The sequence below is a fragment of the Pongo abelii genome, chromosome 18 (genome assembly GCF_028885655.2).
Source record: "Pongo abelii isolate AG06213 chromosome 18, NHGRI_mPonAbe1-v2.0_pri, whole genome shotgun sequence".
Lineage (NCBI taxonomy): Eukaryota > Metazoa > Chordata > Mammalia > Primates > Hominidae > Pongo > Pongo abelii.
In genome coordinates, this window is record NC_072003.2 from 2,848,492 (window position 1) to 2,861,823 (window position 13,332).

The 13,332-nt window shown below is 61.6% G+C and overlaps 1 protein-coding gene across 1 annotated transcript; it reads right to left on the minus strand.

The window, feature by feature from the left end:
* Window positions 1–635: 635 nt before the first annotated feature.
* Window positions 636–12,080, minus strand: PRSS27 (serine protease 27). The gene is made up of 6 exons (XM_024233799.3): window positions 10,995–12,080; window positions 7,362–7,388; window positions 6,580–6,742; window positions 4,952–5,223; window positions 4,416–4,585; window positions 636–3,697 (listed from the first exon to the last, which is right to left on the minus strand). The coding sequence occupies exons 1-6, from the start codon at window positions 11,041–11,043 to the stop codon at window positions 3,404–3,406; spliced, it is 975 nt and encodes a 324-aa protein (XP_024089567.3). The 5' UTR covers window positions 11,044–12,080; the 3' UTR covers window positions 636–3,403.
* Between the last annotated feature and the right edge of the window lie 1,252 nt (window positions 12,081–13,332).

Genomic DNA, 13,332 nt, shown 5'->3' on the forward strand with positions numbered 1-13,332 from the left:
CACTCAGGGCTCTGCCTCTCAGTCGATGGGCAGGGCGGAGCTGGGCCGTCCACGGGGTGCTGGCTTGGCAGGGGCCACTGGATCAGAGCTGCACAGCCCATCCCTGCACCCCACTCTGCCTGGACCCCTCACCTGCCTCCAGCAGATAGCATACCCCCATCCCGGGGGACCAGAGACCATGTACAAGGGCCTTTTTTTTTCCTTAAGAGACAGGGGTCTTGCTATGTTGCCCAGGCTGGTCTTGAACTGCTGGGCTCAAGTGATCCTCCTGCCTCAGCCTCCTGAGCAGTTGGGATTACAGGCGTGAGCCATTGCGCCCCGCTCAAGTGATGTTTTTTTGAAAGTCCTGATACCTCAAGTAAGCATCCACCTCTCTTCCCTCACTTTAGCCTGCAGCCTGGGTTGTGACAGCAGGAGCTTCCTGAGAAGGTCCTGGGGTCCTGGCACCCCCTCGCCCGCTGCTGTGACTCCCCCTGGTGGCTGCTCCACGAAGCCTTGGCTGTTGGACTCTCCGCTCCCCCCTCCGCAGGGAGATTCCCATTCACAGTGTCCCCCAGGGCCTGGCTGTCTGAGGTCACAGAGCCTCAGGCTGTAGTGGCCTTGTCCATCCTGTTTCCAGGTGTGTGGCTGGCCCAGCCTGACCCCAGGGCCCTGGTGAGGGGTGGAGTGGGTGACTGGGCTTCTGGGTACCCAGCATGAGGCTGGCACGGGGATTGGAGTAGGGGAGAGACCCAGATTCTGCTCCAAGGGGTCTTCCTGCTGCCCGACTCCCACCAGGACCCTGGCTAGGCCTCACAGCTCCTTGACCAGGTAGAGTTGTGGGCACTTGGGAGAAGCCTCAGCGTGGCAGGCGTCCCCAGCCAAAGCCCGGAACAGTTCTCCCATCCAAGCAAAAGGCTGGAAAGGAGACAGACCCTACAGTTTGGGTCCTGAAGCCGAGGATGCTCAGGGCCGCTGGGTCTGCTGGGCAGGGAGGGAGCCCTGTTCCTCCTCAGACCTTGGGCTCCAGCACAGCCCGCCCACTGTGGGGACTGGGGCCCAGCCCTGTGGCTCCAGGAAGTCAGCGTGAGGGCAGAAGAGGAGGCAGGGCTGGGGCACATGCAGGTGCCCTGCGTGGGTGCCCGTCCTCCCCAGGCTTCCTGTAGAGCCCATGACTGGAGCCCTCCAGCAGCTGGCACCACCCTCCTTGACATCCCTGCATTTATTGGTGTCCACTCAGCAGGGACTTCTAGCACCCTCCTTCCTCCTGAAGCTCGTGGCAGTGGCCGGCTGGGGCGATGAAGAGCTGACACCACAGTGCAACCACCAAGGCCCTGACATGGCATCTGTGTGAGGGACAATGACTTCCGGCACCTCTGCACTGAGCTGTGCCCCCCAAGATGGGTCACTTTGCCCTCAGACCACCTCTTCCTCCCCAGTGTTCCCAGGCCTGGGGCTGGGCACAGGGAGGCCTGGCCTGTGGCTGACCCCTCACCGCAGTTCTGGCCTGAACGGAGCCCACAGACTTCTTTCCTGGGGCTCCCGCTGTGTGTGTGTGCGTGTGTGTGTGTGTGTGTGTGTGTGTGTGTGTACCTACTGGCTGTACATGGTATGGCTGTGGTGTGTGCCTATGTGCACATGGTGTGTGTGGAATGCACGTGTGTGCTGTGTTTATGTGATATGTGGCATGTGCTTGGTATGTGGTGTGCGTGTGCCTGTGTGTGGCATGTGACATGCATGTGTTGTGTGTGCCTGTGAGTGGCATGGGTGTGGTGTGTGTGTGTGTGTGCGCACATGGGCCAGCTGAGCCTGGGGATGAAGGCTGCCGCCCGCTCTGCCTACCTCCCTGTGAGCCACGGAATGTGCGCAGCCTGTGCCAGGCTCTCCCTCGAGTCCCTCCTGGAGCTGGCAGGGGCCCTGCTGCCGCCCACCTGGCAGATGGCTCAGAGCCCTGCTTGGCAGCAGCGTGCAAAGTCTGAGCTGCACCCCCGCCCCAGGATGGAAAAGGGACCTGTGGCAACCTGGACTGTTCCCTTCCTAACGTCCTTCTCACAGCATGCTTCGTGGGAGCTGTTAATTGCATGGAGTAGACCTGTTTTCCCTTCTCAACCCCTAGTCTCTGTAGAGAGTGTTTTCTGCTCCTCTCCCACGGGCATCTGCCTGTTGACATCCTGGGTCTGGGTGGGGTCTCAGCACAAAGACAGCAGGGGCTGCCCTCCTGAGACCATCTAACCTGTAGCCTCCCCCCTGACCACGGGGGCCTGGGGCTCCTTGCACAGCCCAGAGCAGGGTGCAGGTTCACCCTGGGTTCTCCGGGGCTGGGAGGCCTGGCCAGTCCCTGCTCGGCTAGGACCACCCAGTCCTGCTCCCTGGGCCTGCCTCTCCCTCCGCCTGGGCTTCGTGCATCTGCTCCCCCATGGGGCTGTGCGCACAGGCCCCCCAGACCTGCCGGCCCACTCCTGGGCTGGAGGAGTGCAAGAAAGGGCCCACGGGGGCCACTGGGCAGCCGTTGGGGAGGTGGGTCGGGCCCAGCGGGGAATTCCTCTTGTTTTGCTCACCACGATGTCCCCAGGGCTGGTCCCCAGCAGCTGCTTGCTGAGTGGGTGTTGGTTTGATTCCTTGGTGAATACCCAGGGCCTGATTTCTTCCTGGTGCTGTGCAGGCCACAGTGCCTGTGTGCGTGTGCAAGGGTGCGTGTGGGTGTGATATGCATGTCCAACCTACCCCCCTTGCCGCCACGTGCTGCTCTGGACTCCTGCATGGGGGTGGAGACTGAGGGATGGGGCGAGGAAGAGGAGCCAAGGGTCAAGGGGAGACGCCGGGGCACAGGGAGACGAAAGGTGCCAGGAGCAGTGGCGCAGGAAAGCACAGGTGTGGGCACCCACCCGAGGGGACAACTGTCACCACTCCTGCTGAAGTGGTTTAGAAAAGTTGGGTGGCACCGAGACACGGGCAGCCAGAAGTGCAGGCTTGGGAGGCTGAGGTGCCCCTGCCCAGCCAGCCCCTCCATGCCCTCCTCTTGCCCCGGCACGGCTCCTGCATGGCCCTGAGGGTCTTTCCACCTGTGTCCGTCGCTGTCCCCAGTGCCCACCCTGGGGCGGCCTTTAAGGTGAGAGAACAGAGGCACAGGTGGCAGCAGGTGGCCTCCTGTGCGGGGCCCATGACAGGGGTCCCATGCTCTGGTGCTGTCCTCGCCTCAGGCACCAGCTGCAGCTCTCTTCTGCTGATTCAGAGATGACCAGAGCCCTCCGCATCTCCCACTTGGGCTTCATCCCACAACTCACAGCTCCTCACCCGCCGGGGTCCCCCAAGGATCCCTACGTGGGCAGCTGGCACACAGGCTGGGTTTTTATTGGAAGAAACATAAATAACGGTATTTGAGAGGGGAGGAAGGAGCGCTATTTACAAATGAGTCTGGTGGGGCTCACAGGTGCAACAGCAGCGCTGGGAGGACCAGCAGGATGGTGTGGGCAGCCAGGCTGGGCGCAGAGCTCTGCTCTAGGGGCTCCTGGCCCCGGGGGTGTCGCTTCTGGCCGCCCGACCTCACTGGCTGGAACTGCAGTTTGGGGATGATCCGATGGATCCAGTTGTGGTGGGCGGTGACACGGATGTAGACACCTGGGCGGTTCTGGCGGGCGCAGCCCTCACCCCAGCTGATCACCCCGGCCTGCAGCCACGACTGACCCACGAGGCAAACCAGAGGGCCGCCCGAGTCACCCTGCGGGGGACGCAGAAGCACCGTCAGAGCCCACCTTGAGTTCCCAGAGACTCAGTTGCAGCCACACAGGAGGCACGTAGCTCCACACTGGATTCCTTCTCTCCATCCCAGAGCCTCTCTGCCCGGCTCCCCCTCCCCTGCCAGTCCGATTGTCTAAAGTGCCTATTCTTTAGTGTCCCCAGATCAAGTAGGGTATGTGTGTGTTGAAAATGCAGTTTCCTGTGCGCCACTCCAGACCCACTGACTCTGATCCTCCTGGGGTGGGGTCCAGGAATCTGCTTTTTCTTTTTTTTTTTTTTTTTTTTGAGATGGAGTCTCGCTCTGTCGCCCAGGCTGGAGTGCACTGGTGCGATCTCGGCTCACTGCAAGCTCCGCCTCCCGGGTTCACGCCATTCTCCTGCCTCAGCCTCCCGAGTTAGCTGGGACTACAGGCGCCCGCCACCACGCCCGGCTAATTTTTTGTATTTTTAGTAGAGACGAGGTTTCACCGTGTTAGCCAGGATGGTCTCAATCTCCTGACCTTGTGATCCACCCTCGTTGGCCTCTCCAAGGGCTGGGATTACAGGCGTGAGCCACCGCACCCGGCCCTGGAATCTGCCTTTTCAAAACAAACTGCTCAGCTGGTTGAATGTACAGCCCATGGAGCGGGGCATGGTCCCACCCTGCCCAGGGCCTGGAGGTGGGGACTGAGTCCCCATGGACACCACATAGCTCCCACCTTGCAGGCGTCCTTCTTGCCCTCCTCGAAGCCGGCGCACAGCATGTCATTCTTGATGGTTTTGGGTTGGTAGCCAAACTCGATGTCTTTGCTGTAGAGCAGGTTGCACTTGGGCGTGTCGATGATGGGCACAGCGAGTTTCTGCAGGATCCACGGTTTAGGCAGGAGGTCTGGAGAGAGGCGGAACAGCCCGGGGCTCAACGGACTTCCTCATCAAGAACCCACGGCGCTGGGAACCACCCCTCCATCCTGCCTGTCGTTTCCTCATGTTTAGACCATCTCTGGCTTAGGGCACTGTGGGGCAGACATCCTCCCTCCTTCCAGGCAGCAGGCTGGGCCCTTTCTGTCCCCCTCTCCCTTCACTCCCTCTTCCTTCTGGGTCTGCTGCTGCTCCCCTCAGCCCCACCTGTGTGAACAGAGACCATGTGTATGTATTAATATAGCAACAGGAAGATTGTGGGTTCAGAGTGGTCCCCAAGCCGCCCTGGGCCTTCTTGAGGCACATCCCCCATTCTTTCCCAGCCCTGTCCCTTTACCTTCCTCACTGGGGCTGCCCCAGCCGGTGACCCGGCAGTTCATGCCCGTCTCAAAGATCACCGAGGGGTCAGGCAGGCACACGGGGAGGATGTAATTGGTGAAGGTCACTGGTGCCTCCAGCTCCACCAGGGCCACGTCCGCGCTGGAGGCCATGCCTTGGTACAGGGGGTTACTCTCCACCCGCCTCACCCGGGCATACATAGCATGTGGCCCCGGCTGCACTAGCTGCCTTGCCCCCAGCAGGACCTGGTACAGGGACGTCTCAGAGGTGCTGGCAGGAGAGACAGAAAGGCGGCGTGAGGCGGCCCCTTATGTGGGGACAGGCCCGGGAAGGGCTGGGGATCCTCTGGCCACCACCATGCCCCACACCTGTCTCTGCACACTGTCTTCGAGAACCATCTCTAGGACAGCCAGGTGCAGCGGTGACGCGTGTTGACATTGAAGCCAGACCGCCCGACTCACATTTCCACCTCCACCCCTGGCCGCTGTGTGGCCTTGGGCAAGTCACCTAACAAGTTCTCTGTGATGCAGCTTTCTCACCTGTGCTGTGGGGACAGTCACAGTGCCTACCTGAAAGGCTGGCTGGGAGAGAACCACCCTCCAGGTGCAGCAGGGCCAGCCCCACCTGCGGGCCTCTGGCAGGTGACCTGCCCTCTCTCAGCCCCAGTTTCCGATTTTTTTTTTTCCCCGAGAGACAGAGTTCTCATTCTGTCACCCAGGCTGGAGTGCAGCGGCGCATCTGTAGCTCACTGCAGCCTCCAACTCCTGGGCTCAGGCCATCTTCCCACCTCAGCTTCCTGAGTACTTGGGACCACAGGCACCACTGCACCTGGGTTTTTTTATTTTTATTTTTATTTTTAATAGAGACAGGGTCTTGCTATGTTGCCCAGGCTGGTCTTGAACTCCTGGGCTCAACTGATCTGCCCGCCTTGGCCTCCCAAAGTGCTGGGATTATGGGTGTGAGCCACCGTGCCTGGCCGTATCTGAATTTAAGATGTGGTTTTTTTTTTTTTGTCATGATATTCTTTTAAAGATCAAGAAGAAAAAAAAAAGAAAAAGATGTGGGTTTTAAAATAATTAGAGCTGTGGTGGTGAGGTGTGAGGTGAGGGGTTTGGGACACCTGGAAGGTGTGGGGCCAGGTGGTTCATACATGGCGGAGGGCTGGGTGGCCTGGCCTCTGCTCAGGGCTTTCTGGGGTGGCTCAGGTGGGTGAGGGGAGGAAGGGCCGTTCTGTCTGGTCCTTGGGCTTTGTGAGCAGAGTTCCTCCCGGGAAGAGTGTCCTGGAGCTGAGGTGTGTGCGGGATGGGGAAAGGCCAGGACGGGCCGGTGGGCAGAGCCTGCCGGGACCCACAGGGAGTGGGTGAGTGGGTGCAGGGGATGGAGGGGGTCGGGGGGCGGTGCGAGGCGCCTCCCGTGGGCGGGAGCAGCGGTTGCAACTGGAGGTTAGCCCTGGAGTTGGACCTAAGGTCCAACTTCCTAAGCTGGGAAGGCGGCGGGGCTGGACCCGGAGCCCCCAGAGAGGTCACCCGCAGGATTTGGCGCGGCGGACGCTGTCCACGGTGCTGAACCGGTCGCGCACGGGGCGCTGTCAGCGCTATGGGCGGGGGCAGGGGCGGGCGGACTCACTTGGGGAAGCAGTGCGCGGCCGTCAGGACCCACCGCTCCGCGATGAGGCTGCCCCCGCAGAAGTGGCTTCCGTTGCGCTGGATGCTGACTTGCCAGGGCCACTCGCCCTCCTGCGCGTCCTGCCCGCCCACCATTCGGTTCAGCATCCTGGGGCGACCACAGGCTGGGGGAGCATGGGGAGCGGGTGGGGGCGCTCACTGGGGCTGGTTCCATGGCCGAGGCCTAGCTCTCAGCCTCACACTCCAGTCCTCGGCCCTCCTGCCCCTGACCTGCCCGAAGACCTTGGGGAAGTCGGAGGCCTGGGCTTCGGGGCAGTCTGGGATACAGGCAGACCCCTCCCCAGCTGCCCCGCAAGTCTTACTCTCCTCGCCAGGAAGGGCAACCTAACAGCTGCCTCTTGGGGGCCACGGAGGCACTGAGATAACCCAGGGAAGGGTCTTGTCCCAGGGCCTGACCCAAACAGGTGCCTGGAAGGATGGAACGGGTGTCATGCCCTCTGCAAGGGAGCCACCCAGAGGGGGCCAGTCATTGTTCAGGGTGATCCTCAGACCCCGCCGCCCTCATCCTGCGCCGCGCCTCAATGCTCTGTGCTGCCCGTCCTGCTCCTGTGTGGACCTTCCTCCTCGTTTCCTTTCTGGGCTCCAGTTCCACGCAGCCCCCACTTTCCCCTCCTCTGGAATTCCCCAGTGTCCTGTGCATTCCGAATTCCCTCTGGGTGTGAGTGTCCCTGGCTCAGTCCAGCCGGCTCCTGTCCCTCCCACCCCAGGGCCTTGGGTGCTTACCTGTTGCTGCCTTGGCCCCCTGAGACCCTGCAAGTGAGGAAAGGGTGATCAGCCAGGCCAGCTGCAGTCTGGCCTGCCGTCCCCAACCCTGCAGCCCCTCTCCACTGACCCTCCCCAGCTCCTGAGGACTCCAGAGGGACAGTCCACAGAGGGACAGTCCACAGAGGGACCTCACAGGAGAGCCCAAGGGCCTGCAGTTCCCCCCACCCCCAGGGCTGGCTCTGCCATATGCTTAGGCCCAGGCTCATGGGCCAGAGCTTATCTGCAAGGGTGGATGCTCCTTGCCACATGGGGAGCCGGTCAGGAGATACCAGTGAAGGGATCCCCAGGCTAGATGTCCCCTTCTCATCCTGGCAAGGGTTCTCTCCCTCCACACTCCACACCCATCCTTGTCTGGAAGTTTCTGGGGAGGGTCCAGCCTCCAGCCCTGGCACCGTAGGGTTGGCCTTTCCTCCCGGAACAGCTCAGAGCAGAAGAGGCCCGGGAGCTGTCTCTACATTTGAGCTGCCCATGTGCTCTCACAGTCTGCTCTGGAATGAGCTCCTTCCCCAAGTCTCACTTTGGTCCTGAGGCTGAGGCCCGAGCCCCACAGGCTTCTCCCTGGCCTCAGGGGAGTAGAGAAGGTACAGTGGTCTGCACTGGCCACCAGGGATCAGCCTTCTCAAGATTCCAGAGTCCCAAGAGCTGACCCCTCTCCCAGGCATGCAGCAGGCTCGGCAGGCGAGGCCCAGGACCCCCTGCTGGGCTGTGCAAGGGGGCCTTGGAGTGGATAATGTGAGGGGCCAGGAAGAGAAGTAAAATATGGGGTCGTTCGGGGGAACCAAGGATGGGAACATATTTTCTGGGGTCCATTGCCTCCCACACCCCAGGACACAAAGGGCCTCTTGCTGGGCCTTTAGCCAAACACTGGAGCCTCTACCCCAGCTTGGAGACCCCAGCCAGGACCATAGTGTACAGCCCCAGGGTAGCAAAGCCTGGAACTTCCTGGCCTTGAGAGAGTCCTCTCACCACCCCTGCACTCCGCGCGTCTGATTCTGTGGGGGCAGATTTGCCCGTAGCTGGGGAGGGGTTAGAACAGCCACCTCCCCACACCTAGGCCCTCAGCTTCCCCTTAACCCCCAGTGCCTTCCGGTGCCCGGGCCAGCTGCTATGGACCATGTCTTCACTCTGCTCGGAAAAGATAACCAGTCCCCTGGAATTGAGGGGCTGTGGGGACAGGGAGTGGCCATGGAGGGCCCAAGCACCCCCAGGGTTTTTACGGCATCCTCTTCCTTCCTGTCTGCCTCACAGCCTGGGGGGCACCCTCCCCAACACCACTGGAGGGCAGAGACACCCCTGGGGGTTGCTGGACGATAAGGCAGCAGGCGGTGAGGGGGCAGCTGTGGATGGGCAGGAGGAGTTGGAGAAGGTGCAGGGCAGGCAAAGGGGTGCCCTGCAGAAGCGGGGTCGGGGCAACGGGAAATGGAGAGTCTGCCCTGGATGCTCTGCTCATTAATTTGTGCTAATTAATTGCCCTTTAAAATGCAAACACTCCCAGGAGGGTTATTCCCGGGCCCCCGCCCCCCGACCCCTTGCTCCTTCCAAGCCTGAGGCTCCTGCTTGCAGAAGGGCGCGCACTGTCAGGCCTTCTCGCCCTCTGGGAGTCTGCAGGAGCTGTGTCTCCATGCTCCCTACCTGAGCACTGCCCCCTTCAGTGATGCCTCCTCCCCATGCAGATCCTTCCTAAAGTAGCCCTGTACTTCTCATTTAGGCAGAGTCTTCTGGTCTCTGAGTGCTTGCTCCCCTCACCCCACAATCTGGATGCCCTTCCCCTGGTCTCCATAAGTCCTAGTCTTTTTTTTTTTTTTTTAAGACGGAGTCTCACTCTGTCGCCCAGCCTGGATTGCAGTGGCACGATCTCGGCTCACTGCAAGCTCCGCCTCCCGGGCTTACGCCATTCTCCTGCCTCAGCCTCCAGAGTAGCTGGGACTACAGGGGCCCGCCACCAAGCCCAGCTAATTTTTTTATATTTTTAGTAGAGAGGGGTTTCACCATGTTAGCCAGGATAGTCTCGATCTCCTGGCCCCGTGATCCACCCACCTTGGCCTCCCAAAGTGCTGGGATTACAGGCGTGAGCCACCGCTCCCAGCCAAGTCCTAGTTGTGATCTAGAGATCAAGGCCCAACTGAATGCTGCCTCCTCCAGGAAGCCTTCCTTGCTTGCTTGCATTGTCTATCTTGGAAGCCCCATACTCTCTCTTGAGCGCTCTGTCCTTCTGATGGGAGCTCTGCCTACATCACCCTGGAGCCAGAATCAAGTCTTATTTTAGCCCAGGAGCTCCGAGAAGGCAAGGGCTGCATCTGGGGGGCCTGATCTCAGGCAATGTGTGGACGGACACAAGTGTGGCTGTGGGGGCTGATTGGAAATGGGTGATGTGGACAGCTGAGCCCTTCAGGGTGGGCGCCCTGTGGGGGCTGGAAGCAACAGCTAGGGGTGCCGGGGGTGTCAGGAGCATTGTTTGGGGCCTGGGCCTGTGATTCGCTGGTAGCTGGTGGGGATGGTGAATCTTAGTGGGTACCAGCCAGAGACCAGGTGGGAGTGCCACCCTCGGGCTGGGAGTGAGGACCTGTCCAGGAGTCCAGCCTCTGGTCACAGCTGTTAGTGAATCGACTGCAAAACTCATTGCCAAAGAGTTTTGGCAATGACCTTGGTTCCTCACCCCGCTCAGGGGCAGTCACTGCCTTCCACCTCCTGTGCAGATGGCTTGCTCAGAGGGCACCATCATCCTTGTGCTGGGAGGCTGGGGGGATGGGGCAGGGGAGGCCAGGCCACTGATGGGCCACCCTGGTGCCCTCCTACCCAGGAGAACGAGGAAGCCTGGAGTCCTGGCTAAGCTGCAGCCTGGGATGACCTGACCCAGCCCTGGGAGGTGACTTGAGGACAGGGAAGTGTGGTGGCTGCCAGGCTAGCCAGGCTAGCCCAGGAATGTGAGAGGGTTTCCCTGACAGAGAGTGTCCCAGCCTGCAGGGAGGGCCCTGGCAGGTGGGGCCCCCTGGCTGGCCCCTGCTGTCCCTGACCCAGGACTGGGAGAGGGCATGGTGGCGCATCGCCAGTTCCTCTGTCAGCAGGAGACAGGGCCCTCTGCCACCTGCACCCCCTGCCCCCAGCTCTCTACTGAGCCCACAGCCAGCCTGCTGGGGCTTCTGGGCATAGGCAGCAGCCCTCGGCTTGGCCACCTTCCACCCCGAGGATGATGGTCCGGGCACTTGGAGCCTGAGTTCACACCCTGCACATAGGAGGCCCCTGTCCTCACCTAGAGAATGGGGGGAGAGGCCGAGGTGGCAGGAAGCAGGGAGCCTGGCCAGAGCTGGCACACCAGTGCCCGCGGAAAGGCATGGGAGGAGGCTCTGCCCAGTTACGCCGGTGGGGTCCTCTGGGGCCTGTGTGCACACCTCCCACACTGCCCTCCCCACTTTGGACTCTCCAGTTGGCACATCTGGAGCCTTCCCACCTGCTCAGGGGCAGGAAGGATAATGGCCTGTCCCACAGCCCCGGCCTGTCCCAGGGAGTAGGGGGTTGAGCCGGAGCCCCAGGCAGTGCAGCAGGGCCTGTTGGGGGACTGCACCACCAGAACCCTGCACCTTCGCGACTCACCAAAACACAGCAGCAGCAGCAGGAGCGGCACCGCCGCGGGCCGCCTCATGTCCTCAGGCCTGGCTGGGGCGCAGGGCCGTGGTCGGCGGTGGCAGAAGCCTTGGAGCACGAGCGAGGTGCAGGCTCCATGAAGTGGAGTTTTATGCTGGAGATGAGCACAGGCCCGGCTATGCCGCCCAACCCGTCGGCCCGGCCCGCCCAGCTCCTCTCCTCAGGAAGGAAGCGCCCAGAGCCGACTCCTCCGTGACCTGGCCCTGAACCCCGAGACCCCAGGGCAGAGCCCTCACCCCAGCGCAGCACGGGGTGCCGTTGGCCTCGGTTCCTGGACCCTGAGCTGACCCAGACGCCCCAGCAGACCCCGAGCTGACCGCGGTGCACGCGAAGTCCGTCCAGCTTCATTCATTATTATTTTTTTAATTTTTTGAGACGGAGTCTCGCTCTGTCGCCCAGGCTGGAGCGCAGTCTCGGCTCACTGCAAGCTCCGTCTCCCAGGTTCAAGCCATTCTCGTGCCTCAGCCTCCTGAGTAGCTGGGACCACAGGTGCGTGCCATCACGCCCGGCTAATTTTTTGTATTTTTAGTAGAGACGGGGTTTAACCGTGTTGGCCAGGCTGGTCTCGATCTCCTGACCTTGTGATCCGCCCTCCTCGGCCTCCCAAAGTGCTGGGATTACAGGCGTGAGCCACCGCGCCCGGCCTCATTCAGTATTTTATTGAACGCCGATGGAACACAGCGGGGCTGGGCCGCGCTGGTGGGAAAGTCAAGGCCAGGGGTGTTTGCGGGGCCAAGGGCAGGGGAGGCGATGGGACATGGGGCGGGGTCCGGGGTTGGCCGCAGCGACCCTCCTCCCGGGACACCAGGCCCCAGAAGTTCCTCAGGCGCGCGCCAGCGCGGCCCAGGCGGCCGACCCCGGCCCCGGCTGCCATCGCTTGGGTGGGGCGGGGGCTTCCTGGCACCAGGCGGGGCGGAAGCGGCTCCGGGAAGACAGGGCCGGGGTGACCGTTTCGGTGTCCCAGCCTGGCTCTGGGCGCGGCGCCGCGGCGGAAGAGGCTCGGGGAGGAAGTTATTTGGGGCACGAAGCTGACGTCAGAGAGAGTGGGGCCGGGCCGTGGGGTCGGGGGCGCCGGGCCTCAGTTTCCCCGCCGGCGCCGGGGGGCGGTACTCGCGGGCTGGGCGGGGCCTGGAGGCTCCGGGCGGGGCTGGGGGTGCGGCCGTTTCCGCCTCAGCCTTGTCCGCTCGCGTCATGGTGCTGCCCTCTGGTGGGCGCAGGGCGCGGCGCGGGCGGCCGGGGGTGCAGAAGGGGCGCTCCCAGCCTCCTGGTCCGGGCTCCGGCTCCCCGCACCGCCCTCCCTAGCCCCGCCCCCCCGCGCCTCTGCCTCCGCCGCCTGCTCCCACCCTTCCCTCCCCGTCTAGTCCCTGGAGTTCCCAGGTTGGGGGTGGGAGGCGGGCTGGGCAGCCCCTGGGGTTCTGGAGGGAAAGAGGGAGGGCGAGGAGTGGGAAGAGGAGACTCCAAACGTATTCATTCATGTATTTATTCATTCATTCATTCAGTCAGTCATTTCTGAGCAGATATGAGCCCAATACTGTCCCAGGTTTGGGGAATACAGAGGTGACCCAAACAGACCTCACCTCACAGTGTGAGGGAGAGGACATCATTTAGCAGAGAAATCTCTAATTATAAACCGCGACGGGCTGGGTGCAGTGGCTTACACCGGTAATCTCAGCACTGTGGGAGGCCAAGGCAGGCAGATCACCTGAGGTCAGGAGTTCGAGACCAGGATGGCCAACACGGTGAAACCCCGTCTCTACTAAAATACAAAATTAGCCGGGCGTGGTGGCTGGCGCCTGTGATCCTAGCTACTCAGGAGGCCGAGGCAGGAGAATCAGGTGAACCCAGGAGGCGGAGATGGCAATGACACGAGATTGCAACACTGCACTCCAGCCTGGGAGACAGTGAGACCCCATCTCAAAAAAAAAAAAAAAAAAAAAAAAGGAGAAGAATAATTATCAACCACGGAAAGTGTTTCAAAGTGTCTGGGTGACCACATTTCTCCAGCACCCGATGGTCAGGTCACTGATGGGATCTCAGAGGCAGTCTTAGAGCCTCTCAGGTAACTATTTCCTCTTGGCATCGTTCTGTGTGTTCCTTGGTGTCTGCTCCCTAACCCTCCTTTTAAGCCCATTCCTCTAAGGGTGTCTCTGCCTTACAATCAAGAAAGTGACAAAAGTCAAGATGCAGATCAGGGCCGGGCGCAGTGGCTTACGCCTGTAATCCCAGCACTTTGGGAGGCCGAGGCGGGTGGATCACGAGGTCAGGAGATCAAGACCGTCCTGGCTAA